The following is a 25,680-nucleotide window of genomic DNA, read 5'->3' as shown; positions in this document are numbered from 1 at the left end:
CAAAAAGAATATAAATGATGAAATTAGACAGAGGATTCAGAGCAATAAAACAAGAAAAAACATATTCTCTATTTCAATAAATTAACATGAAAGGAGGTCACAATTCTTACTTGAATCGGTACTTTAAACATTTGCCGTGGTATGAGCTCTTTCAGCTTTAGCGTCAAAGCCCTTCCTACAGAATATGCCTGAAAATACAAGCCTCTGTTAATTTTCTGATAATTTATTGACATAAAAAATTAAAGGTATAATCACAGGATTTATCAACAAAAGCACAATTCAAAAGCGTATAAATTACATTACTATATAATGCTAAGGATAATGTATATCGGGGAGAGAAATATATTTTAATAGAGGTCAAAAGTCTCTTGAGTTACTTCTTGCCGTATCAAAGAAGTATCTAAACGGTAATGGATACAAATAATTTAAAAGAAAAGAAAAACATGGGATACTTTTTGGGTGCATATATGGATGTATCCTATACATATCAGTATGTGATATGGGTACGGCAGTGATACTTTTCCATTTTTGGAGTATTTGTGCTTTATATCTTGGAAATAAACCTCTTCAGATAGAGGATATAGTGTTCAATTCTGGATAGAAAGGGTTCAATTTAACTATTAATAGGATTTTGCAAGCAAATGATCGTTTCATGTTATAATGATTCTTTTTTCATCTCAAAACTTTCCTTCATTATTGACTCATTCATTAAAACTAGAATTCCATTTCTGACCAACTAATCTGATTACGCAATGTTTTCTTTAAATATCTATCGTAGGAATGTATCTCCCATTTCTCTTTGATCCAAATACCCACAAAAGTCTAACTCCGTAAATATTGATATTTCAAGTTTTCTTTATAAGGCGTATTGTAATTATTAAGATAAATAGAAGATTGCCAAGATAATTAGAAAACTCTGTATGTGAATAAGATTAAATATATGATTATCAAATCATATCATGTATTTATCTTTCTTATTTTATTTTCCTAAGATTAAGGGATTCATGTACAACTCTACCACTATAAATAGAAAAGGCTGAGTGCATACAAATCACTGATTCACATCAATAATTTACCCCTTTCAAGTGTAATCTTTATCAATGCTTGAACACATGCATTGACACAATTGCAGTTCAGCTAATAAATGCTTTACCGGGATTTTTTTAAGAGGAATGGGTTGAAATAAATATGTTTAATTATGATTTTACCAACCTGTTATGCATCCTTAAAATATCTCACAAATCCACAAGCATGTTTCTATTAATAGGGAATTTCTAGAGAGACAGATAGATCTTGATTTCCATACCATATATAGAATATTTAAAAGAAAAAGGAGTTAACAAAGTTACCTTATCTCTGTGCACAATTGTAGCCAATGGATCCACATGATCACCATTTATCAGTATGTCAAGTTTAATTAACTCGCTTTCTTTGTACCTGAATGATGAACAGAAAGTATAAGGATATATAGAGAATTCATGGAAGGACAACCTTCTCAGACTTGCACTAGTAAAACAGTGATGTTTTGGAGGTGAATGTTGGGGATCACATCATACCACAATGGTTGATGGGGATGTCAAAGATAGAACAGAATTGTTTGATGGATGAAATGAAGAAATGTTTCAAACGTAACTTGTGATCACCAAAATATCTATGAAAGCCAAGGGAAAATTGTACCAAAATTGTAAGAACCCTCTACGGGTGCGGAATGTTGGGCAATGAATTGCCAATAAGAACAAAAAATGAAAAAAATGTAGCACAAATGAGAAAAATGATTGAATGAGTAGACATACAAGAAAAGATGACAATATTAGGAATGGAAGTACTTAGGAAAAAGTTGTAAAAGAACATACTGAAGAGAAGAGGACAGAACTTCCCATAGGTTATTTGGTCATGTGAAAAGAAAATCAATAGAGGGTCTAGTAAGAAAAATGGATCAAATAGAAGATACTAGTCCAATTAAAAGGAGATGAGGAAGACCCAAGTAATCACCAGAAGTAGGAGAAACCATTAAAAAAGACCTTGCTCTAATCTCTTCATATAAAAATTGGATTTTACACAACCTGATGGTATCATCAGTAGATGATGCATGTAGCTGAATGTACCTAGTCAGATTTGGCTTGGTTAAGTTGCATAAGAAGGATTCAACTAAAAATTGAATGCCAATAGTGGGAATCAGCAGGTATTGTATATAATCTATTTCCTCTTACAAGTGTCAACTTAAGCATATCAATTAAGTTGGCACCAAAGTCTACATTAATTACAAACCCTAAACTACAGGGTTCCTATTTAATATTTTAAAAAGACTGTATAATTTCACAAAATAATCAGGTACATCTGTAATATTATATAGCATCTCGTAAGCCAAGGGAATCCCATGTGACTATTATCATCGAACTATGCTTTCAGAGACTTTACCCGATAAAGGTATACTCCATACTAGCATAACCCTTACTTCTTGACTTTAACTGGTCAAAGAAATCACCAACCATCTACAAGATTGATTCTCAAAGAAATTCAGATACTTGCAAGGCAAAACTAGTCAAACAAAGGCACAAGTTTACAATGTAAACTGACAAGAACTAATGCATGAGGTTACCTCTGCTAGTGGTAACTCATATGTGAGTGATGCCCTAATTTCAGTGATAAATTTCATTTCTTTGAACTTCGCTCTTCTGTCTTGTGCTAGTTCCATGAGTGAACCGATGTAGTCCTTTGGTGTAAGCATCTCAATCTGTACACATTACTTCCAAGTAAAAAAATTACAGTACTTACAATCAATATGTTTAGCCAGAACTGCTTCAATTATAGAACAATGAACAATAAACACCACAATGCGCAAGAAACAACCTTAACAATTGGCTCCTCAATTGATTTCCTTTTTGCTGGCTCGGGAAGTGCTGATGGATTTGAGCATTCAACCTTCAAACATTTTGTGATTTGACAAAATGATGGTGTTAATTTGACATTTAAAAAATATAGAGGAAATTCAGTTGTAATGAATACTCCACTAAAAGAAAGTATTAAATACAAAAGGAGTTTAGGAATGAGAAGAAATTACAGTATCACCATTTACACAGTTCACTTTGTATACAACACTCGGAGCAGTAGTTATCAAGCTCAAATTGTATTCTCTCTCGAGTCTCTCCTGTAACGTAAAGAACTTGTAAAGATAAGACCAATCTGTATTTCAAATAATATATTTCCAGGAATTATGCCATTATAAGAACAATCAAACATTTCCTATGAAAGCCAACAGGCACACACTTCGAAGAAAATCCAACCTGAACAATTTCCATGTGGAGAAGACCCAGAAACCCACATCTAAAGCCAAATCCCATGGCACTCGAGGTCTCAGGTTCAAACTGGAGAACAGAACAGAAATAACATCTTCAAATAATTAATTACTAATCCTACCAATGTCAGCTTAACTGTAAGAAAGTCGAACACTGAATAAAAAACAAGTTTAGTGCCAGATGCATAATAGCTGAAAAATATGACAATACATAACAAGTCAAGAAAAACCATCCCTGCAGATTCAACATGTTATAATCTATGTACCAAAAAAAACATGTTATAATTTATTTAAACTTTATGCCTAGCAGATCTGTCATGAATGCATCTTCCATAAAAGAAACCTAATTAAAAAGTGCATCTGAATAATTAAATTTAAGTATTAAACATCAAACATCTTAAAAAAAGGTGAACTGATGAAGGTTATTATAACTAAAACAAAAGTCACCCAAAAAAAACAAAGGAAAACATAATTGTATACAGAAATATTCAAACTATGTTCCCTTAATGAAAACCTAGAAACAAAAGATGCATTATATTCCAGAATATCAGTACAAGGCCACCTTCAGTGCTGCATCATTGAGTTGTAGCTTCTCAAGTGCATCACGTAGGTCGGGAAATCTGCCAACAGAACAAAAATAAGAAAATGATTAATTCCTGAGACATCCAAGATTACCAATACACAATCATTTTGCTAAGATAAGGAAAAAAAGAATGCAAACAAGAGATCAGTACTGGTCAGCATCAACAGGAAACAAGCCACAAAACACCATAGGAGTGGCTTCTTCATATCCAGGGAGTGAATTATCCGCCTTTCTGCCATAGTGAGTAATAGTGTCACCCACTCTAGCATCAGCAACTGTTCTTATTGATGCAGATAGATAGCCCACCTATTAGAGCATATCACAAAATATCAAAGTTAAGAATGAACAAAAATTGTTTCTATCTTTCTTTGGAGCACAAAAACAACAACAATGAATTCAACATCGAATAGAACTGTCATGCCAGCAAAAGATCTTACTCAACAGACACAGACATATCCAGGAGTAACAATGTGTCAGTGTTATGTATTATGTCTTTTCATACTGTCATTTTTTTTAAGTCAGTTATTGGTTAACTGTTTTTATGCTTCTTAGTGTGTGCATTTGGGACAAAGATGGAAAGAAAGAGGAGAGACAAAAAAACTGTAAAGCAATATGACATGTGTAAACCTGGTAATAAATCGTTCAGAATTGTTAGTTTACCTCACCAGCATACAATTCGTCAACTTGTAATTGATTGGGAGACAAAACTCCAATTTCATCAGCAAAATAATCCTTTTCATCAATCAAAACAAAATAAATCAGAAAAATTCATATTAGTTCATAGAAAAGTAGTAGTCACCAAAATAACTAAGTAATGATAGAGACTACTTTGTACTTATTTGCTATTTTAAATATGCTTGCAGTCACATTAGAGATTTAATGAATGAAATTATGAATAGGCAACTAGAATGACAGTTTATCCCCACCAAACCAAATAATTGGTGGCAGAGGCAGATTCAAAGTAGGAGAGGGACTTTACCTTTCCACTAGCCATAAAATAAACTCTGTCACCTTTCTTAATAGTCCCATCTACAACTCGGAAGTATACAATAACACCTCTATATGGATCATAATAGCTGCATTAATGTTCAAAGAAACAGTATATGAGAACAAGAAAGATCAATACCACATGTACTATAATACTAGCTGACAATGTAATATGGGGCGGCGGGGGGTATAATCTTCCATACTCGCTAATGAAACTTTATGCATGTAAATACTCCACACCTGTATGGAAGTCATTGCGTCTAAGAGCATATATATATATATAATGTTTACCAGTTATACTCTAAACACATAATGCATTCCAGTTAGATGCATAGTGTAGTTCCTTGAAGTTACATCAAGCTACATATGTAACAACAAAACTACATGGCAAAAGAATTAACCGGAGGAAAGGTTGGACCTTAGACATGGAAATTAAATCCTTGAATTAAATAAACCAACCAAGTCTCGGTTGAACTGTGGATGTAATCATTTAGAGTGTACTGTGTATGGACCTTACAAAAACAAATTCATAGTGCCATTGTCATCCAAATCTTTAATTATAATCCAAAGGTATCGAATTGGCAACATAATGTCTTCATTTCATCATCAAATGGTCAGTTTAATAAGCAATAACATTTGCACAAAAAATAAAGAGTACCTATCAAATATTAATGCCCTCAATGGCCTTTCAGATGTATTAGCAGGTGGGGGAATTCTTGCAGCAATTGCATTGAGAATATCAATTATACCTACTCCTTCCTACAGAATAAAGTAACTTTGTTATGTTCTAACAATATATGTCTATGCTAGTAATATAAAATCTAAAGTCATAAACCATTCAAAAACACAGGACATAAAATAACAATAACTGACCTTTGCAGAGCAGAGAATCGCATTGCTACAGTCTAGACCTACAACCTACAAGAAATAAGTTGATTCAGTTAAGATTACACTTCTTCTTATGAATATTCTAAACATGGTTCACAATGTCATAAATAAATAAATAAATAATAGAGAAACAGGGCTCACTTATGCAAGGAGGCTCCAGTAAAAACATTCTCAAATTTCAAAACACCAAAAGTATAAAATCTAACCAATCCGATAAATAGATATTAAACTAGGAATTTTTGGACTGCAGAGCGTTAAATGGGTTAGCAGTACAACTCTGCACTGTAAATAAAAGAAACAAACTATGGTACCATAGTAGAACAACATAAATTGGGAAGGATCATGGACTCTCCCCTTGAAGCAGAAAATTTAAGAGTCTTGTGACATCAAGGGTCACAAGTTGACAAACAAACCTCTTCAATCTCCTTGATAACTCGATCTGGTTCTGCACCTGGAAGATCTATTTTGTTCAAAACCTGTTACAAATATCAACTGTTACTAAAAAAATATATATGGATATATTATGCCATACATTCATAACTGAAGAAAAGTGAAGGAAAAAAACAATCAGATAGGAGAACAACCATCCACAATTTGACAAGAGAAAATTCAGTGCTACAACTTCATTATCACCAAATAACACAACTGTCTTGTGCCATAGACTTCACAGGTAGTCTAACATATCAATTGCACACAACTAGAATTCTTTTGTGGGAGTGAAGATGCGGCATTGGTTGTAGCCAACCCCACCTAGTGGGATTAAGACTCGGTTGTTGTTGTTGAGTGAAGATGTGGCATTGGCTTTTGTCTTCTTTTTTTTTCAATTAATAAAAGATAATGAGTCCCTTGATAAATTGATATAAAAACTTGATATAAGAAAAGTTAAAAAGAGGAATACTTACGGGGATAATTTCTAGGTTGTTCTCTAAAGCTAAATAAACATTAGCTAGTGTTTGTGCTTCAACCCCCTGTGAATTAGAAAACAATTTTTAGTGACAAAACATAAACTGGCACTACAACAACAAGAACACCGTCATGTCATAAAGGCCATAGAACCAGCAAGAAGAGGAGGAAAGAACAGATTCACCTGAGAAGCATCTACTACAAGAAGAGCACCCTCACATGCAGCAAGTGACCGAGAAACCTAGAATTAAAAGTTCAGAGGTGATTTTTCCTTGGTAAAAAGAAAAGAAAAGAAAGACAATGTGCTGGGAGAGGGTATTTAATATAATTAACCACTTTTAACATAGTCAACTGAGTAATCTGACATAGTGACATGTCATTTAGAAAGACCAAAAAGTAAGTCTGAAAGCAAATGTTAACCATATTTTTTGTTCTCAAAATTAGTTTAAAATAAAATAAAAGAAAAGACAATGAATTTCCAGAAAGGTTTCCCATACCTCATATGAGAAGTCGACATGCCCAGGAGTATCAATTAGATTTAAGCAATATGGTTCATTTTCAAATACATAACGCATTCGAGCTGCCTGCCACGATCAAAATTAGTTAAGTGCTCCTCAAACATCACATACAGATTTAAGTTTCCTAAAAATAATTGAAAATTATACTCTCCAAAATACAATAGAGAATGACCTGCATCTCTCACATAAGTACACTATTTAAATCAGCTTCATCAAATTTTCTATCCCAATCTGTTAGGTTTCTCCAAAAAGATTGTGAGTTAAGGAGATGTTTTATTATGTATCAGAAACTTGTCATTTATCTTTTTATTTTATTCATAATTTTCTGTCCAAATTATTTATTAAGGAGAAAAGACTAACACTTTGTTTGGAATGAGTGAAATATTTAGGGAAGAAAGGAAAGTAAGGATGAAAAATTACACTAACTTATTTGGAAAACTAAAAAAGATTGAGAGGAATAAGTATGGAAATAAAATCAAACTTAATTGAGTGAAGTTAAATGCAACAAAAGGTGTGTCTAAGAAAGCAGGGACTAGGGAGAGGGGATAGAAGGGGTCTCAGAATATCTTTGTGCTTCATAAAAAAACTAGTTGTCAAATTCTGGACTTGGCAAAATAATCGAACATTTTACTATTTACTTTTTTTAATGTGAAGTTGTTAACAACTTCATTAGAAAAACTTTCATTTTTTTACGCCTTTACCCTCATATTGTTAAAGCCCTTAGCACCTTAGGTCTGTATGCAAGTTGAGTTGTGGGAGGGAAAGAGAGAAAAGGGAAGGCTTAAGAGCCATGAAATACACTGGTGAGGTGGCTCTAAAGCCTTCCCTTTCTCTTCATTTCCTCCAAAATTCAACTTGCAAACGGACCCTTAAGGGCATCTGTCACCTTTAACTACCTTACCTTAATTCAATAAAAAGAGAATATGAAAGCATGAAGATATAAAATTCAAAGCATTCTTCTCAAAATAGCATCTCAAGATAAACTAATAATGAGTGAATAAGAAAACTTAAAGATAACAGTAGTTTACTTCCTCAAACCTGATAATTCAAACTAGTAAGGTACAATAAAACAAGACCTGCTCAAAGATTAAAAAGGTGATAACAACAACGAATTAGGAAAATGAAAAGGCGAACCTGGAGCTTAATAGTGATGCCTCTTTCTCTCTCCAAATCCATGTTATCGAGGAACTGTTCCTTCATCTCTCTCTGGGGCACAGTCCCAGTGACTTGGAGCAATTTATCGGCCAATGTAGATTTTCCATGATCAATATGAGCAATGATGGAGAAGTTCCTTATATTAGACACAGGAACCTGAATTTTAAACAGTCAAAATAAGCTCCATATGAAATTAAATCCAAACAGACAAAAACACATCTACTTCAAAATAATTGCCACCAACATTATTCATATTAAACACCTCACAAACTAATTTTCTACAACTTTTACTTTTATTTTTATAGTTTTTAAAAACTATACAACTATGCCACAGTAATTACATAATTGGTAACAATTTATTCTCCTAACTAAACTCATACTTACTTCAAAACCTGGTCTATTGCCTCGTGCACCGGGCCGACCATTTAAATTTACGAGAATAAAAGGCAATCCAGTACACGAGGCTCTCTATGCAACAGCCTTATCCAGCAAGCGAAGAGAGGATGTTTCTAGGATTTTAATTTAGGAGAGTGACGCAGCAAAATAAAAGATAATTGAGTAAATGACAATATATAGTACCTTGGAGAGACGTTGCTGGCCAGCGTTTGCGGCGGAATCGAGGTCGGAGGCGGTGGAAGCAACCTGAGAGAAGACGGTGAAGGTGTTGGAGCGAAAGGAGGAGCTGAAAGAACGAGAAGAAGGAAATGAAGGTTTTGATGAATAGAATCTGGTAGTGGTTTTTGTTGTTGTTGTTGGTGGTGGTGGTGAATGATGGAGTAGTAGTTGTTGAGTTTTAACGGATAAGAATAGAGACCCGCCACAAATTTTTGCTGCCATTGAATTCCGGAACTACACTATGTCACTACACTGAAGCCTTTCTTTCAATACATGCGCGGGGGGACCCACTTCGTATTGGATTTGGATTGGACCTGTTCAACTGGGCTTCTACTATGGGCTTTTATTATGGGCTTGGGTTCATTAAAAGAAATGAGCCCAACAAGTTGTTTACCAATTTATAAGGTATAGGGTGAGTTCGAAAAACTCCACGGTCACGTTGTTTTGTATATAACTAAATACTGAATTTTCCTATTAGTCGATCAATGGTGGATTATTTTACCAACAAAATATTAGTATAAGATCTCAATAAGATTAAAACGTCCCATTAAATCCTAAGAAAAAATTAAATTTTGATTTTTATGAGTCATATACTTATTATGTGTGGCAGACACACTAACAAATTCATTCCTCATAAGATGAGGATATCCTAGTACTACTTTCTTGTGAGAAGTATAAACAATAATGTGAGAGTCTGTGAACATTGGATTTGTGTCCATTGCTTTTGTAGAGTTTCTGTGTATAGATAATTTGATAGATAATTTGATGACATTATAACAGTAAATTCCTCTCTTTTTTTTTGACAAATAAAGTAGTCACTTTAAAATATGATCAATTATATGTTGTTCCAAAGTATATGTCGGCTATGTATCGAACCAATGATAATAAAAAAAACAGAAAAAATAATAAATATTTTTTTTAATTGATATGCATGTTTTTATTGGTATAAAATAGAGTCTGAAACACGATTTAAGACAACAGACTCCAGTACTAATGTGGTAATTGATAGATTTTGCTCACCCTAAAACTGAGATGTTAGTTATTAAGTAGTCTATCATATGATCTTGTCTCCGATTTCTTTTACAAGATCATCCACACATTTTGTGAATCATTAGCAGCTCTTGAGTGAGATGCTGTACATGTCACTAGAATGCTGCAATATTATGTTTGTCCAGTAGTGGTAACTGTCTTTATGTACTTTGCTTCCTAAACAAACAACACCATGACTAGATTCATCATATCATATGGTAGCTAGTGTTGAAAATGACATGATGGTGTTGAGTGATTGTTTATACAATCTGGAACAATGCTGGGGAAAAAATACAGCAATAATCTATTCAAGTTTCTAACCTGTCAAAGTTAATAGGTCTCAGCTTGTGTTTTGTCTATTCAACACGACGTACGAAGAAGGGTTTAGGAAGAGGGTGATTAACTGAATTAAAGAAAGTGTCATAGATAATCAGTGCACAGCATAGGATCGGGTGCTTCATTTCATATCTATGATATGTGGAATATAAAAATCAAAGAGTGGGGAGTGCACATATAGGGACAGAGAAATATTAGACATAGATACACCTCGGACGATATTTTCTGTCGTAAAAGATCGTACCACTCCATGTGTCGCTGTATGATTAATCAAAAAAAATTTAATTATTAAATTTTAAATTTAAATAATTTTTTTAACCAATCACAATCTGTGGTACGCAAAATGACACATTGTATAAGATAGACCTCCTATAAAAGGAAATTGAAAAGAAAAATATGGGTTAGGCAAATGATTGGAATAGAAATAGTTGAAGACATATGATATGCATTTTTAATCACATACCACTATTTCTCTATCTCTTTGTACCAAACCAATAAAATCATGCCAACTAAAAAAATTATGTCAATAGATTTTATCATCTATCAAAAAATACTATTAGTTGACATGATTTTATTAACTTGATATAGAGAGATAGAGAAATAGTAACATAGAAGATATCCACTCCATGAAAAATAGTCATCAACAACTTCAACAATGAATCAATCACACGTCATGAATATAAATTAGTAATATACCATCATTCTTAAATTATCAAAATATGTCATTTACATGCTTTCAATGATTAAGATTAGAAAGAAATTGTAATCAAGTTTAATTTAAAACCACCTTTGTTGGAATGGTCTATAGATAGATTGGATTGTTCTGTAAAGACGCTCTAAAACCCAAATGTTAACTGTGTTTAGGCTTGAGAATTACCTGGACTCCTGACTTGTGTTTATAGAGGTTATCATCAAGCTTAAGGACTGTGCTCATAATATCCGATTAAGAATGAATCATGGACACTAATGGTTTATTGAGTGATAGATGTGAAAAAAATATCTCATACAAATTATGAGAAGTTATGAGGATGCAGTATGCATTGTCTATTTGACCTTAGTTATTGTTAGGACATGAGTCCATAATATTTTTTGAACCAACTTCTTAACTAGGCTTAAAATAGTCTCATAATCTGCTAACAACAAATATAGGAATTATATATTAATATAATATAAGAGAGAAAATGCAATTATTGAAAGTACATGAGTTTGAAATATTGGATCATATATCATTCATGTTTTATCATCATTGATTTTAAAAAATAATACAAAAAATGATAAATAATATATTGAGTATATATATATATACAGTGCATAAACATTACACTCAATATATAATGTATTGATCACTACAACCAAACAAATACGCTACTAATAGTTAATAGTTGTGAGTTTGAGATAAGTATCACTTGACCCATAATAATTTTTCTGTCTCCATATTTCATATTAATTAAACTTCACAAAATAATATTAAAATATTAAATTTCTATTTTTAAAATTTTTCTTTTGAAGTGAATGGAGCTTTGTGATTGCTTTGATATACTAAGTGAGAAATAAATGAGAATATGTAAAGTATACTTGAGTTTGTCTCCGAGAATGAATGTTTTTCTTATTAAAACACATAATTATTGTGTCGGTGAGAAAAAATAATCTAGGGTCATTAATTATGGGTGATGCGTGCACCACACCTTATTAATGTGCACTTCACCACCATGTTCTGCAAAATAGCACCACCTTCTAGCTTCTGTTTTATCCATTGACCTTGTGTGAGTGTATGTGTGTCTGCCTCTATTACTGTGCCATTCGTGTTGTCAATTAATTGATGTTGCATGGCCTCTTCCACTGCCCTGTTCTATCAAACATGTTCCCTCTCTTCAATCCCATGCCCTCCATTTTACTATCACCTTTTGTTTTATCGTTGAAATGTAAAATTTATATATATTCAATATATTATTTAGAGTCAATGATAGTAAAATTTGAATGATGAATTATATATTGACAATACAAAAATTTCTTACATTGTCGATATATACATCATTTTCTCTTTATTCTTATAATTCTTTCTCATAAATGCTTCATAATTCATCATCATACTTTACATTTTCGGCTATTACATAAATTTCTATACCGTTTGGTATTACAATTTAAATAGGTCATTAGCAATTAACATGCAAATATAATCATAAATAGGCCAATGTCCTCAAATTATCCAATAGATTAAACAAATAATCTTAATGTGTAGTTTTCCTCGAAGCTTAGGGTTAATGTATATTAGGTTTTTGATAGACTTATCAAGCGTATGATAGGTTAATATTTGATAGTTAAAAAAATTATAACGAAAATGTGTCAAAAATTAAACTCATGAACTAAACTATAGAAATTTTATGTTGGATACAATTTTAAATATGACATCTTCAAAATTTTACAATAAATTGAGGATATTAAATATCTTATTGCGGTAAGGTAGTAAGCATATCATTTATATCGGAATTAAGGAGTTCACATTGAAATTTTGTGCTACTTGGCTTCAATAATATAACCATGATTAGTTTACCATAAAATCAATTATTTAGTTTTTTTTGTCTAAATCACAAATATCATTCATAAAAGATAATCTTATACGGCAACATCTATAATATAGAGGTCAACTCATTGAGGAGAGTTTTCTTCCAATATTCCCTGAATGCTTGAGATTTAACATGAAATGTGTAGACACCAATATTCTTGCATGATAAATTATACAAAAGTTGAACAAGAAAACTAACTTCAACATGTACCTCATAGATTTTAAAGACTAAGTTTGGATATTTAACCAATTAAAATGATGACAAAAAAAATTAAATTCAATGATATCATATGAAATGAAAATTGATTTCAATTGATTGCCAATGCTTGTAATAGTTTAAAGTGTCCAATAGTAGAATCAGTTTTCCCTCACGGTAATGACAGATAAAATGAAGAATAAAATAAAATAAAAATTCACTGGTCATATGTTAGTATGTTAGAAACAACAAATGTAAGATATATAATGTAAGAAAATAAAATAAAAAGAAAAGACAACATCACATTCATACCAACAAAACGATATTTGTCAGATATTTGTCAGTTTCAGGAAGCAACAGACACTACAGTGCATGATCGTTCAACACTTAACAGATTCAGATATCAATATCACTATTTTTATCCTTACATTTTTTTATCTTTCTACTTCTTTAACATTTAATGTTTTGGCTTTTCATTTATATATTCTTTTAAGCAATAACCATATTTATTACATCATTTTCTCATCTTATATTTCTTCTAATTAAGGTAAATAGATCAGGATTAAATCAATATATCTTAATCAAAATATATTAGATTAATAACATAATTTATTTCTTAATATATATGCTTAACTTTAAACATCTGAGAATCAAGGAATGGAGCAATTTTTTATATCCACCCTTTGTTTTGAATGAATGAGAGGCTTCTCTGTCACGTCAAATTCAATTATTCTTTTTTTCTCACACCACAGCATGCATGGATAGGTATTAGTCTCATGCCAAAACTTGTACCTAAATTTATTGGTTTCTCACCTTGTTTTCTTCTTGGTATTTTTCAAAAGAAGCAAAAAGGACATAAACTGGTATTATTGTTATTCTGCTTTTTCAAACTTTGGTTTATTAGAGTGACAAAGAAACAACATGAACCAAGGAAACACTCAACTCTTCCTTTCTTATGCTTTTCTCTTCTTTTTATGCTTTACTCACCACAAAAGGGGAAACACCCATTTGAATGCATACCACATAAAGAGAGAAAAGGGTCCACTGTGGCAACTTTTCTTTCTTGCAAATCAGGCAAATAATCACTTTTTTTTAATCTAGCCAACCAAAAATGTATGTGCATTCAATTCTATTATCCATCTTTGACTGTACAGTTATTGATACCCCCACCATGCTCAAATTTGAATCACTCCATATTCATATATGCATTTTTCTACCCTATACCCTTCTCCACATATACCCTTCTCTACCCTCAATAAAATAAAACAAAAAACATCTAACACACCCCTACCCTATTTCCACCATTCCATTTACAGCAGCTATGAGAAAATTTTAGCCATCAACAAGGCCCGGTTCGGTTCAAATTCACTGATATATACTGATGCTAATATACCACCATGCTAAATTTGGTCCCGGTCCGGTTCAAATTGAATATCACTTGTCCTCTACAAAGATTCGGTGTATGAAGTTCCGAAACCTTTTGGAGTATAGCTTGGGATCAACGGCCGAGATGGAGGTGGGATCCGCTTGTAGTGACTTGTATGCATGCTCTAGCTTTTTGCTAATATCATAGTCTTGTAGAATGTCAATGATACCAAAGTAGAGGATTACATCAGAGATCTCACCACTACTGTCTAAAGGTGTAGAATTGCTACTTCCTCTACCAGTGTGCTGATCAAATCCAGCTTTACTCACCCTCTCGGCTTTGGCTGGCATATCTGATCCCAGCCGGATTAGAGGTTCCCTGGAATATCAACAATCACCACAATTCAAGATCAAATTGGAATTCAAATAAAATATTTGCCTAATTATGATTTAGACCAATCTCTAAGGAAAGAGCCAAAGAGAAACAAGATTACTAAAACTTCTAGGCTGCTTTTGGTATAAGTAATTATTAATTTCCACTATTCGCTAACAAACATTTATATGTTAATGGCAAACAAATTTATCTCTTAAACTTCAAGTCCTAGCAATACCACTGTCAAGTAAGTAAACGACTGACTTTACAAAGGTTTTGCAATGACCAAACCAGCACTTTCTGTCAACAAAACTGCTTGTAGTTTTGCCTAGACAACTAAACTCATTTTCGGTCCATCTTAACCAACGGAATCACAGATATTAGTGGGAAGGGAAGAGAATGGCAAATATAATGCCTCATTCAATGCCATTGCTTTGTTTCATGATTTGTGGCCATATTCTCTTCGCTATTTCATGCCCATGTGCCATATTAGTATTTTAAGATGGAAGCATTTTGCTTGTTTGTTTTATGCTTGGGTCCACAAAGAGAATAAAGCTCAAGGACGGGGCACATGCAAAGAAGTGAAAACAATAACCACCAATAAAAGCATACAACAGAGACAAAATGCTACATCACCTACAAATAATCTATTCATAATATGAAGCGACAGAGAATGGCTCATGTCTACACTCTACACAAATCCAAAATCCCTTTATTGACTTGACTTCTACAAAAAAATTACCGAGTTGGAATTTACATAACACCCTAAGCCTGATATTTAATAGAAATTCCATTAATATTTCTAAATCCCCAAACATTGTCTTTATTTGGAATATAAATGAAAAAGCGAGACGGAAATATTAAAATAGTTCATTTTTTTACTAAATAACAATTTATTCTACACTATGAAACAACAAGATAAGGGGGTAGAGAAAAGGGCATACCGGTCTATGGGTATCCACCTAAAATCATGTATCTCATCCTTTTGCATGTCCCTCTTTCCTGCCAAATCCATAATCCCACAGATTTTATATATACCGAGGGTCAAATCAATTCATACAAAAGGAAATACAGAAGTAGGAAGAACATATACCTGAAACCAACTTATCTGGTGAGCTTTTAATTTCATCAATTAAGTAATCATGACGAAAATGAAGGCCAATCAAAAGACTATAATCCATTATTCCCTCTGCTTCAAGGAATTCACAGTCTCTATCAAGTTGCCTGAACAGAAATCATTACAAAAGATAAACACTAAGAAAATCACAATAATTGTTAACGGAAAAAGAAATATGCAACTTGGAAGCAGATTCTTTACCACTTAAGCTCTTGAAACCAAGATTGTTGAAGGTGAAAGACAAAATTAAGATCAAGGTCTTTGAGAGTGGTAGTCTCGTCAATCTCCTCCTGGGGTTTATCCGTTATACGACCATGAGAAGAACCTTTCAGATCAAACCGCTTATGGATCCGATAATCCGAACAAAATACATTGCCCATCACAATAAACCGAATCTGATTTTTCGTAGTATTAGTTTCAATCAGCATCATGGCAAGCAATTCTTATAGTATATCAGTTTACTTCAAAGTTTATGTATGAAAATCATACCTTCTGACCTCCAACTGGTTTGACACAGTGAACACCAAGGAATTTTGTTACCAGGGAGTTCTTGTACTGACAAACATGTTGATAGTAACTCGGAAGCATCCTGATAAGCACCTGCCATGACCACCAACTAATTATTGAATACCACGAAGAAATCATATTTACCAATCCGTGCCTATATTTTCTCATCAAATTAAATGCATTCCAAATCTAGAGGCTAGCATGTAGCAACTAACCTTGACTTCAGACTTCTTCAAGGTTTTGATAATGAACCGGTCGTCTTGAGTGAGGTAAAAGAAACTTCCACTTTTGCCTGGAGAAGACATCTCCCGAAGTGCATCATTGCCACAAATAGCAAGCATGTAATGGGCAGGATCTATGGCAAATAGTTCTCTTAGATATCTAAATACCCAACAAAAAACAAGAAGCCGACAAGATATAACATGATTAGTATTCACACATTCATAACTCGCTTTGCTTAGAAATTAAATAAAAATCATTAACATGAAAAAAAATTGATATAGAAATATTGAGTTATTATTGAAACCTGAAGACCACAGGACAGTAGTCTTTCCACCTGAAGTCCATTGACTGATGAGGAGGCGTAAACTTAGACCCCTCTGGTGGGAATCGCGTCCAGAACTTCTCTCTCGGATCAAAATCTCCCGGCCTAAGCTCTCGCAGCACCGAAGCATGCTTCCCAACAGTGTACCTAAAACATACAAACCAACAATTATTCTTCAAAAAACATAAATGAATGACAAGGATGCTTAGCTGAATGGAAGTGTAAAGTTGCTGTTTAAAAACTTCATCCTAGGGTCACCTGAGACCTCAAACTCAACAAACCCTTTTGACCGATAAAAAATGTTATGTAGGTGCGAGCACATGGTTAATTTAGGTATGCAATCCATCACTTTTTACATCATTACAATACTTTCTTTAAGAATAGCTCAATAGACAATAACACAACAACATGAAACACCGAATTCACTGTGCCTTTATGGCCATTTTTGGAACTTCAGCAGAATGGATTCTGTATATGGGCACCATTTATGGAAGTGACATTCGAAACGACAAATTCAGCATATGGCAACAAATTCAACAAGATTCAAAACGAGAAATTCAGGTCAGCGAGCGAATCTAGTAAGTAGGAACTATGATTCAAACAACAGACAACTGTACTCGCTACTCAGTTTGCTAGATACCACTCATAAACTAAAGTTTGAAAGTAACAATGCAGATAAGATACCTGATACCAAGTTGAAGATTAAGCATCAAATCATAATTCTTATGCCCTTTTGACACAGTATGCCCAGGTTTCTTAACATCCCCTTCAACCGAAGAACAAGGACTCTTCGGCAACTGGCCGAGACCATCACCATCATCACCACCACCACCTCCACCATTTCCAAACTCACTTCCATCCTTATAAAACATAGAAGCCTCAACATTATCAACAATATCACAAGTAATATCCCCAGCTTCACCATCATGTTCCCAAATACAAATCCTAGGAAACCCTACACTCTTACCATTACCATCAAAACTCACTCTCTTCTTCACAACCCTCTCTTCATTCACAAATTCCTTTCCCCAATTCCCCTTCGAACTACTCCCATCGCGCCATGTAAACACGCCTTCGCCTTTCGGAACCCCATTCTCCCACCACCCTCTATACCTATTCCCGTTCCTCCAAACCAAAACCCCGTTCCCCGAAATCGTTCCATTCCTCCACTCCCCAACGTACTCGTTCCCGTTACACCACGCATACCTACCCTCACCGTCTTGCAAATTGAACCTCCACGAACCCTCGTAGACATCGCCGTTAGCGTAATGCTTCTCGCCGAAACCGTGCTTCCGGTCACCGAGCCAGGATCCTCGGTAACTGTCGCCGTCGACGCCGACGAAGGTTCCGGTTCCGTGCATCTTACCGCAGAGAAACTCGCCGTCGTAGGTGGCGCCTGACGGCCATGAGAATATTCCTTTGCCGCAAGCTTTTCCGTTCTTCCATTCTCCTTCGTACATGCACCCGTCTGACCAGAGATACTTTCCGGTACCGTCCGGTACGTTTCCGGTGAGGGTTCCAGCGTAAACGTCGCCGTTTGGTAGGGATTTCTCGATCGTGGGTAACACGCGCCGTGGACCGCGTTGAACTCGAACCGAGTTCGGAGCTGGTACAACTATTAACTCGATATCTTTACTATCTTCACTTTCTTCACCGGAGTTGTTGTTTCTTGATACGGTGTCGTTTGGGCTAGTGTATGTAGAGTTAGTAGTTAACAGCGTCTCCTGCATTTTAATTTTTAATTTTTTTTAGAAACGAAATTTGAGTTTGGAAATGTTCACAACAAGAAATAGTGAATCCGCAACAGCATTCTCTGTTTTAAGGTTTTGTTGTTTGATGATAATGTTTTTGATGGAGTAGCTATAAGGTCACTGTTTATGTTGTGTTTGAAGGTAGAGAGAAAGAGAGAGATAATTAAAGGAAAAAAGAGACTATTAGGAACAGAGAGAGAAAGAGAGTGGTAGTAATAAACGTTGCATAGGAAACATTGCTGAGCGGGAAGAAGGGGAAAGAAGCTGAGTAAGGATGAGACAAGTTCTATAATAAAACAAATGAGATAATAATTCAGTAATATATTTTTATCATTTTATATAAAAAGTATTAATATTTTTGGGATAAAAAACATATATAAAATCAAATATTTGTGACGTTGTATACTGGTTGAAAGAAGCGTTATAGCAGCATTAACATGTTTCTCGTTTTCTTTTTAATTTTCTCATACTAAACATGCCGTATCATACATACCATACTTGCTTTGCGTTTTTTGAGGTTGCCGGGTTTCCTTTTTGTTTTTTACGAAGGATGAATTTTGTGACATCAACTTGTCTTTTTATTTTGCTATCCATTAAATATAGTTCAATTAACGAGGGTTTTTTCCTAGTTTAAATGGTGGTTATGAATTTCAGTAGTGGGAAATGCAATTAAGTTAATGCATTTGTGTTGTGCCGTAGTTTCTTAAATGAAAAAATTAATATCCATTTTGATCGAGGTAATCATTAAAAAAGAATATTTATTTTGATGGAGGTAATCATTAGAAATTAATTTAATATCTATCGTAAAATTTCAATAATCATATGACATATACTCATATGTACATTATTACTTTTATTTATAACCAATGACGATAATATATAATGAACGCATTTTGTGTTAGTAGTATACAAGCTTTTATACTATATTATTTTCTCTTAAAAAAATTAAAATAAAGAAATCAAATTTGTATTGCAAAATAATATATAAAATGAAATAAAATATACTAATTATATTCTCAATAAAAAATATCTTTGTATACATATTAACCTCTTCTTGTAGATGTTAAGAAATTGATTTATGGATTATAGTATTGTGAATTTAAGTCTTGTTATCAATGTGAAAATCTAGTTGATGAATGATTTATAAGTTGTTAAAGAGCTGTATATAAGATTTGTCCTATCTTTAATCACATGGACTTTTAAATACCAATGTATTTTTAACTTTTACCTTATAGAAGGAAGATATTTTGACTTAATTAAGAAATTTACTCACTTGAGAACAACATTTTGTTAATTAATATATATTTCGGGAAGTTAAAATTATTAATAAGGTCTGAGGTTAAAAACTATAGAAGTAGCAATGTGATAAACATGATTATTTTGTTTTATGGTGAGAAGTAAATAGTTCCTTTATTTTTCTTTTCGTTTTCAACCTATACATACTTTTTATGGCAATTTATGAAAATGAATTTAATTAAAATTTGTGGATCCTATAAAAAGATTTATAGTATTTTTTTTGTCCACATAAATAACAAAGGAAATAAAATTACTGAATCCATGTTCTTTGATATTCTCTTTTGATCTATCTTTCTGAGAGAGTTTCGATATGATGATCTTCATCAACCAAATCTTTAATTTCTTTTGTGACTTTGGTTTTCTCTCTAATGAGGGGTGAAAACTATTTGTGATTTGGTGTGTTGGGACCATAACTGTTCATTATGTGTTAACTTATAAGGTTCTCATTATCCCCTATGAGCTAACCTATTAAGTATTCGCTCATTGTTATAGAGTGGTACATGATATCTTTCATTTTATTTTGATCTATGATTGGACAGTGGCTGAAGAAGGATCTTTTGTCCCAATAAAATTATGTTCTTATGTCTAAAGCTCATCAAAGCTCACCAAATAATATAAAATATTATTTTTTATTTTTATGATTTTTCTTTTTAAATATGTAACAACTTTTAATTGATTTATGACACAAAAGTATAACAATAATCTTCATTTACAGGAGGATAGTTGACATATGAGTCATGTAAGGTAAGGAAGGGAATGAAAAAACTTAATACTCATAGAAAACACTTGTTAAATGACTATAAAACTCTCATTTTCATTCCCATCTAAAACACAAGTTGCAAACAAGTCATTAGTTACTTTTTTTTGCTTTTATCATTACCTATAAAGATGAGAGTGATTCTTATGGCTTCTTATAATTCATTGAATGATGTTCAAACTTGGGTTGATGAGATTCTTGGGATCTACACTATAAGAGTAGGTTAGAGATGGTTACTAATACATGAAATTACTTTGCTATACTAGGATGCTTATAATTGTTTGTTCACTAGAGCTTTGAAAATTGATGTCTCTATAATGCTCGTGAGTATTCTTATATTTTTAGCAGCCTTGTGATGGATTTGGAGGAATAGAAATAAACAATCATCTCATGTCAATAGAAGTGATTAGCATGGTGCACGAGAAGATTCTACATTTTAACAATATTGCAAGCTATTCAACATGCATTAAGGGTGGGTAATGTCATTGTTGATTGGTTGACAAAGAAGAGTAAAGATAGAAAATCTTGCATGGAGACATATATGTCATGATATGATAAATATATTTATGATTTTTGACGTTATTATTTATGATTACATTTTAATTGAAATTAAATTCTTAATGTGTTGACAATGTTTTATTGGTTGTCTCCACATACATATATCTCTACACAAGTTTTTCTCTTATGAAGATGCATGATACTCAAAGAGAATGATATTATGGTGTTATGTCATTGATTTTCATTTTGATAACCTAGATTTCTAGTTTTATATTATTGTGAGAATCATAGGATTCAAGATCCTAGGATTGATATTTCACCAATTATAAGGAATTCCCAACAAGTGGCATCAGAGTATAGGTTCTGAATTTTATATTCTCCATAAAGAGTGTTTTTCCAATTTTTGTATGAACCCTAAATTTAATTTGGGAATTTTTTTGTTTGCTTTCGCTATAATGTTATGAAGATTGGGAATATCTGAATTGATCATTTATACTACATCTTAACAGTGTTGAATTCAATACATATTCTCTGTTTAATTCAATCTATATATTATACAAAGTTAAATTTGTGTTAAATATTGTTTTGATTCTATATATTCACGCACTTCATAAGCAGTATTGGAATCATGCAGTGAATCTAAATATATGTAATGTAATGATTCTTAGGCAATGCAATTCACGTATATCCAAACACATTTTTTGTTTGTTTCTTTTTTTTTTTGGGGTTGCTTTAGTGTGTGTCAGTGTTGTGTCAAAATTCATATTCCAATTTGAATATTGCATATAGGTTGTATGTATAATTATGGTTTGATTATATGAACACAAGTTATATTGTACATGTTTCAAAATATGCATGGGCATATCTTTTGATTTGGAATTATATTATGAGATAAGATTTGTTAATCACAAAACATATTAAATTTGAAGGTTTTAATTCCAACATTATTTTTTTTTATAATGGACTTATATTGTTGACATTTTGTCTAGTAATTATTTTGAATTAATTGATACAATATGTTGCCAAAGTAACCTCTATTGTGGAAATTAATTAAAATTACATAGATGAATATGAGATTATTTATGTGAATTGTGTTCAGCCCAAAGGAAGACACGGTTTGACCAAATAATAACATATATGTAATGATAAATATGTAACAACTATAAAGTTTTTTTCATGGAAATAATAGTCGGTCCAAAGAAAGACTATTGTTTGACAGAACTAATTATTAATATTTGATAATTATATTGAGAGTACCACTTACAAATTTATTTCTCTGTCCAAAGACTAGAAATCGATATTGTGCTAGATATCTTGTGATGGATCTATTATGTGAACATGTCTTGTTTTATTTATATATATATATATATATATATATATATATATATTAATGACTTGTTTGTTTAGATGTGAATATGTTATTAATTCTTTGTTCTGTGCATTCAATGTCTTTTATCAATGCTGCAAATATTTATGCTCAAATCAATAACATTTCATTGTTGATGGGACAAACTTTATGGTCTGGAAGGAAGCTGTAGAAATTATTATCGGCTGTATGGATTTGGATCTGACACTTCGTGTGGAGAAACTCATTTCTACTATGAAAAACCTCGATGAGACTAAAATTGAGAAATGGGAACGCTCTAACCGAATGTACCTGATGATCACGAAACACTTTATTTCGGATGCGTTTCAAGGCTCTATATCTGAGGGTGAAAGTGCAATGAAGTTTTTTGAAGAAATAGAAGAATTCTTTGCCAAAAATGAAAAAGCGGAGACGAGTAGCCTTTTGGCTAAACTCATCTCCATGAAGTATAAAGGCAAATGGAACATAAAAGAGTACATTATGGAGATGTCTAATCTCGCATCAAAACTCAAGTCACTTAAGTTAGAGCTTGATGATGACTTGCTTGTGCACTTGGTTTTGATTTCTCTTCCTGGACACTTTGGACAATTCAAAGTGAGTTATAACACTCAGGAGGATAAATGGTCCCTCAATGAGCTTATATCTCACTGTATGCAAGATGAAGAAAGACTGTAGAGAGATAAGACTGAAAGTGCTCACTTGACTAAGACCCCTCAAAATAAGAAAAGAAAGAGCATTAAGGGTGCTGTGAAAGTGCCTTTTCAGCAAAAGAAATTGAAGAGCGGTGAGGAATTTACCTACTACTTTTGTAAGAAGCAAGGATACATGAGGAAAGATTATCCTAAATATGCCTCACGACGTGTAAAGAGAGGTAAATTTCCCACTCTTGTTTGTTCTAAAATTAATTTAGTTTTTGTACCCAATGACAATTGGTGGGTGGATACTGGTGCTACTTGTAACGTCCCAAAAATTTCTCCAACAATATTGCACAAAAATGGATAAATTTTTTTTTGTAATGTAAAACTCCTTCATTTATATTTTATTCATTTCTAAGACATCATGTTAAGTAACCTAAATTTGCGAAAAAACATCAATCACTACCTAATGGTAACTGAAAGTCACTTAATATATCATGAAAGAATTCTTTATTAAAATACGAAAAACATTTATACAAAAACCAAGGCGGCAATACAATCCTTCTCCAAACTTAAATATACATACTAGACTACTTTATACAACACATAAAAAGTACCCTACACAAATACCCGCATCAAAAGCAAAATAGAAATGGAAATGACTACTAGTGACTAGCTCTGAAGTTAGCGGGTGTGCTAGGACACTCGTTGGGGTCCTCCTCCGTCTAAGAATCAGAGGAGAGGTCCACTACCTCAATGAAGTTCTCTATACCGAGTAACTCCACACAGTCCTCCTCTTCGGCTTCCCGCTCCTCCTCTTCAGCTTCCATATTCTCTTCCAGGTCATTGGATGCACCATGCGACTTACTTCCCGCTCCCTCATCTGCTGGAGGATCGGACATCGTCCATCGAACAACTCTCCTCCTTGGTGGGGATTTGAGCACGTCGTCCCAACTCCATCTCCTAGTAGATGGTCCCACAACAGTGGGTCCGTGAGGAATCACAAACTGAATGGATGGTGCAACATGTGCAAATCTCCGAGTAGGTAAGGTGAAAGAAGTCTCCCAGTCCGCAAGGTGTGAAAGGAAGCAGATCATAGAGCCATCACAAATCATCTCCAGTTCTAAGACATAAGGGCGTGTGCAGGTGTATCAGTATCCGTCACTACTCCATGTCTCTTCCTGGGACATCGAGAATCGGTAGCTCTGAATCGTTGCGGTACGGTCCATCTGAATGAGAATGTGAATTGAAGACAAGAAGAGAGAAAAGAAAAGAAAAAAGAGTAAGACATATAATGAATATTATTCATTGAGGGCATGAAATTACACAAAATATCACATCCACACAGACACACATAATATACATAATATATAGCTCATACATAAATGCACAATGATTAATGATGTTATAACTCAAATCATGAGGATCAATATCCACGATCTAAATGTATGAATGTTATGCTTATTTTGTCCATCCTCACATCAACATCCTCCCAATAAACTATTCGGAAATAACCAAGAATACAGGTCCTATAACAAGGCAATTTAAATGCACCAAAAAAATTATTCATCGCAAGGATATATGATCGATCTGTTCTGAAGAACTGTCTATTTCAGGACGGTGTCGTATCAAACACTTTCTAGGCATCCCTCTCATTGATCCTGATTGTAAAGAGGGGTTGTCAGAGATCCTCTAGTTTGCAATGTGAGAACTGTCCAATCCAACAGAATACCTTATCCAAGAATACAAGAGACCCGTCTCACCTAGACTCGCCCTCAAGACTTTGCTGACGAGTCTCCCCCATCACCGTCCCTCTCAAAATCGCGGGGCTCATTCGTCTCCTATAAATTTCCTCTCCACTACTTTGTTATTCATAATGAGTATGCACACTAACCGAAGTTAGTCGATTAAACCTTTTAATCATTCTTTTACATCGATCGACCCATCCTAAGACATCTCCCAAATGAATGCTTCTTATGGGACCCGATCTTATGTTATCACGTAATATAGGAATAACATCCCTACCACTACGAACCATCACTGAATTATCCTGGACGGCTACATGGCCAAGCCTCTTAAGGCCAGACAACCTCGCTACGTGGTATCATGTAATCCTTTTTAGGCACCACTTTGCTCACGATGTCATCATTGAAATCTTTTCCTAGAACAGGCGAAACACACTATCTAGCCCTCGCTCAGGCGAGTACCACTCGCTCAAGCGAGAATGGCTCGCCCATGCGACAATTGGGGGCCAGGAATTCTCTAGCTACTGTTTCTCCCTCGCTCGGGCGAGAGGTGTCCAACAGGCTAGACTACTTCCTCGCCCTTTTGGGCCAGCGGATCGAAAATCTCCGATTTTTTTGATCCATATGAATTTTAGTTTCTCGAGTGATGTTATTTCAT

General features: G+C 33.6%; 2 protein-coding genes across 3 annotated transcripts in view; both read right to left on the bottom strand.

Annotated features, from left to right (window-relative positions):
• Positions 1-9,194, bottom strand: part of LOC109328001 (translation factor GUF1 homolog, chloroplastic) — a 10,755-nt gene extending 1,561 nt beyond the window's left edge. The window contains exons 1-19 of the mRNA XM_019561224.1: positions 8,909-9,194; positions 8,309-8,485; positions 7,154-7,240; positions 6,841-6,897; positions 6,656-6,721; positions 6,167-6,229; positions 5,739-5,783; positions 5,524-5,624; positions 4,858-4,954; positions 4,539-4,610; positions 4,030-4,184; positions 3,858-3,915; positions 3,285-3,365; positions 3,062-3,148; positions 2,851-2,922; positions 2,600-2,734; positions 2,419-2,492; positions 1,350-1,437; positions 111-188 (exon numbers count right to left, since the gene is read on the bottom strand). Of these exons, the coding sequence (XP_019416769.1) occupies positions 111-188; positions 1,350-1,437; positions 2,419-2,492; positions 2,600-2,734; positions 2,851-2,922; positions 3,062-3,148; positions 3,285-3,365; positions 3,858-3,915; positions 4,030-4,184; positions 4,539-4,610; positions 4,858-4,954; positions 5,524-5,624; positions 5,739-5,783; positions 6,167-6,229; positions 6,656-6,721; positions 6,841-6,897; positions 7,154-7,240; positions 8,309-8,485; positions 8,909-9,166 (1,851 nt within the window). The 5' untranslated portion in view covers positions 9,167-9,194. The remainder of the gene's footprint in view (positions 1-110; positions 189-1,349; positions 1,438-2,418; positions 2,493-2,599; positions 2,735-2,850; positions 2,923-3,061; positions 3,149-3,284; positions 3,366-3,857; positions 3,916-4,029; positions 4,185-4,538; positions 4,611-4,857; positions 4,955-5,523; positions 5,625-5,738; positions 5,784-6,166; positions 6,230-6,655; positions 6,722-6,840; positions 6,898-7,153; positions 7,241-8,308; positions 8,486-8,908) is intronic.
• Positions 14,155-18,899, bottom strand: LOC109327313 (phosphatidylinositol 4-phosphate 5-kinase 2-like). Of its 2 annotated transcripts, XR_002105329.1 has the most exons (9): positions 17,659-18,899; positions 16,957-17,121; positions 16,646-16,811; positions 16,413-16,523; positions 16,125-16,318; positions 15,900-16,030; positions 15,751-15,808; positions 14,447-14,812; positions 14,155-14,406 (listed from the first exon to the last, which is right to left on the bottom strand). XR_002105329.1 is itself a non-coding variant. In XM_019560401.1 (8 exons), the coding sequence occupies exons 1-8, from the start codon at positions 18,702-18,704 to the stop codon at positions 14,503-14,505; spliced, it is 2,181 nt and encodes a 726-aa protein (XP_019415946.1). In that variant the 5' UTR covers positions 18,705-18,899; the 3' UTR covers positions 14,155-14,502. The 2 variants fall into 2 exon arrangements, 1 of the variants encoding a protein (XP_019415946.1); XM_019560401.1 differs by having other exon boundaries at positions 14,155-14,812.

This window comes from Lupinus angustifolius, chromosome LG15, assembly GCF_001865875.1.
Source record: "Lupinus angustifolius cultivar Tanjil chromosome LG15, LupAngTanjil_v1.0, whole genome shotgun sequence".
Lineage (NCBI taxonomy): Eukaryota > Viridiplantae > Streptophyta > Magnoliopsida > Fabales > Fabaceae > Lupinus > Lupinus angustifolius.
Note: the sequence above shows the minus strand (reverse complement) of the source record. Positions and strands in the feature narration are given on the sequence as shown.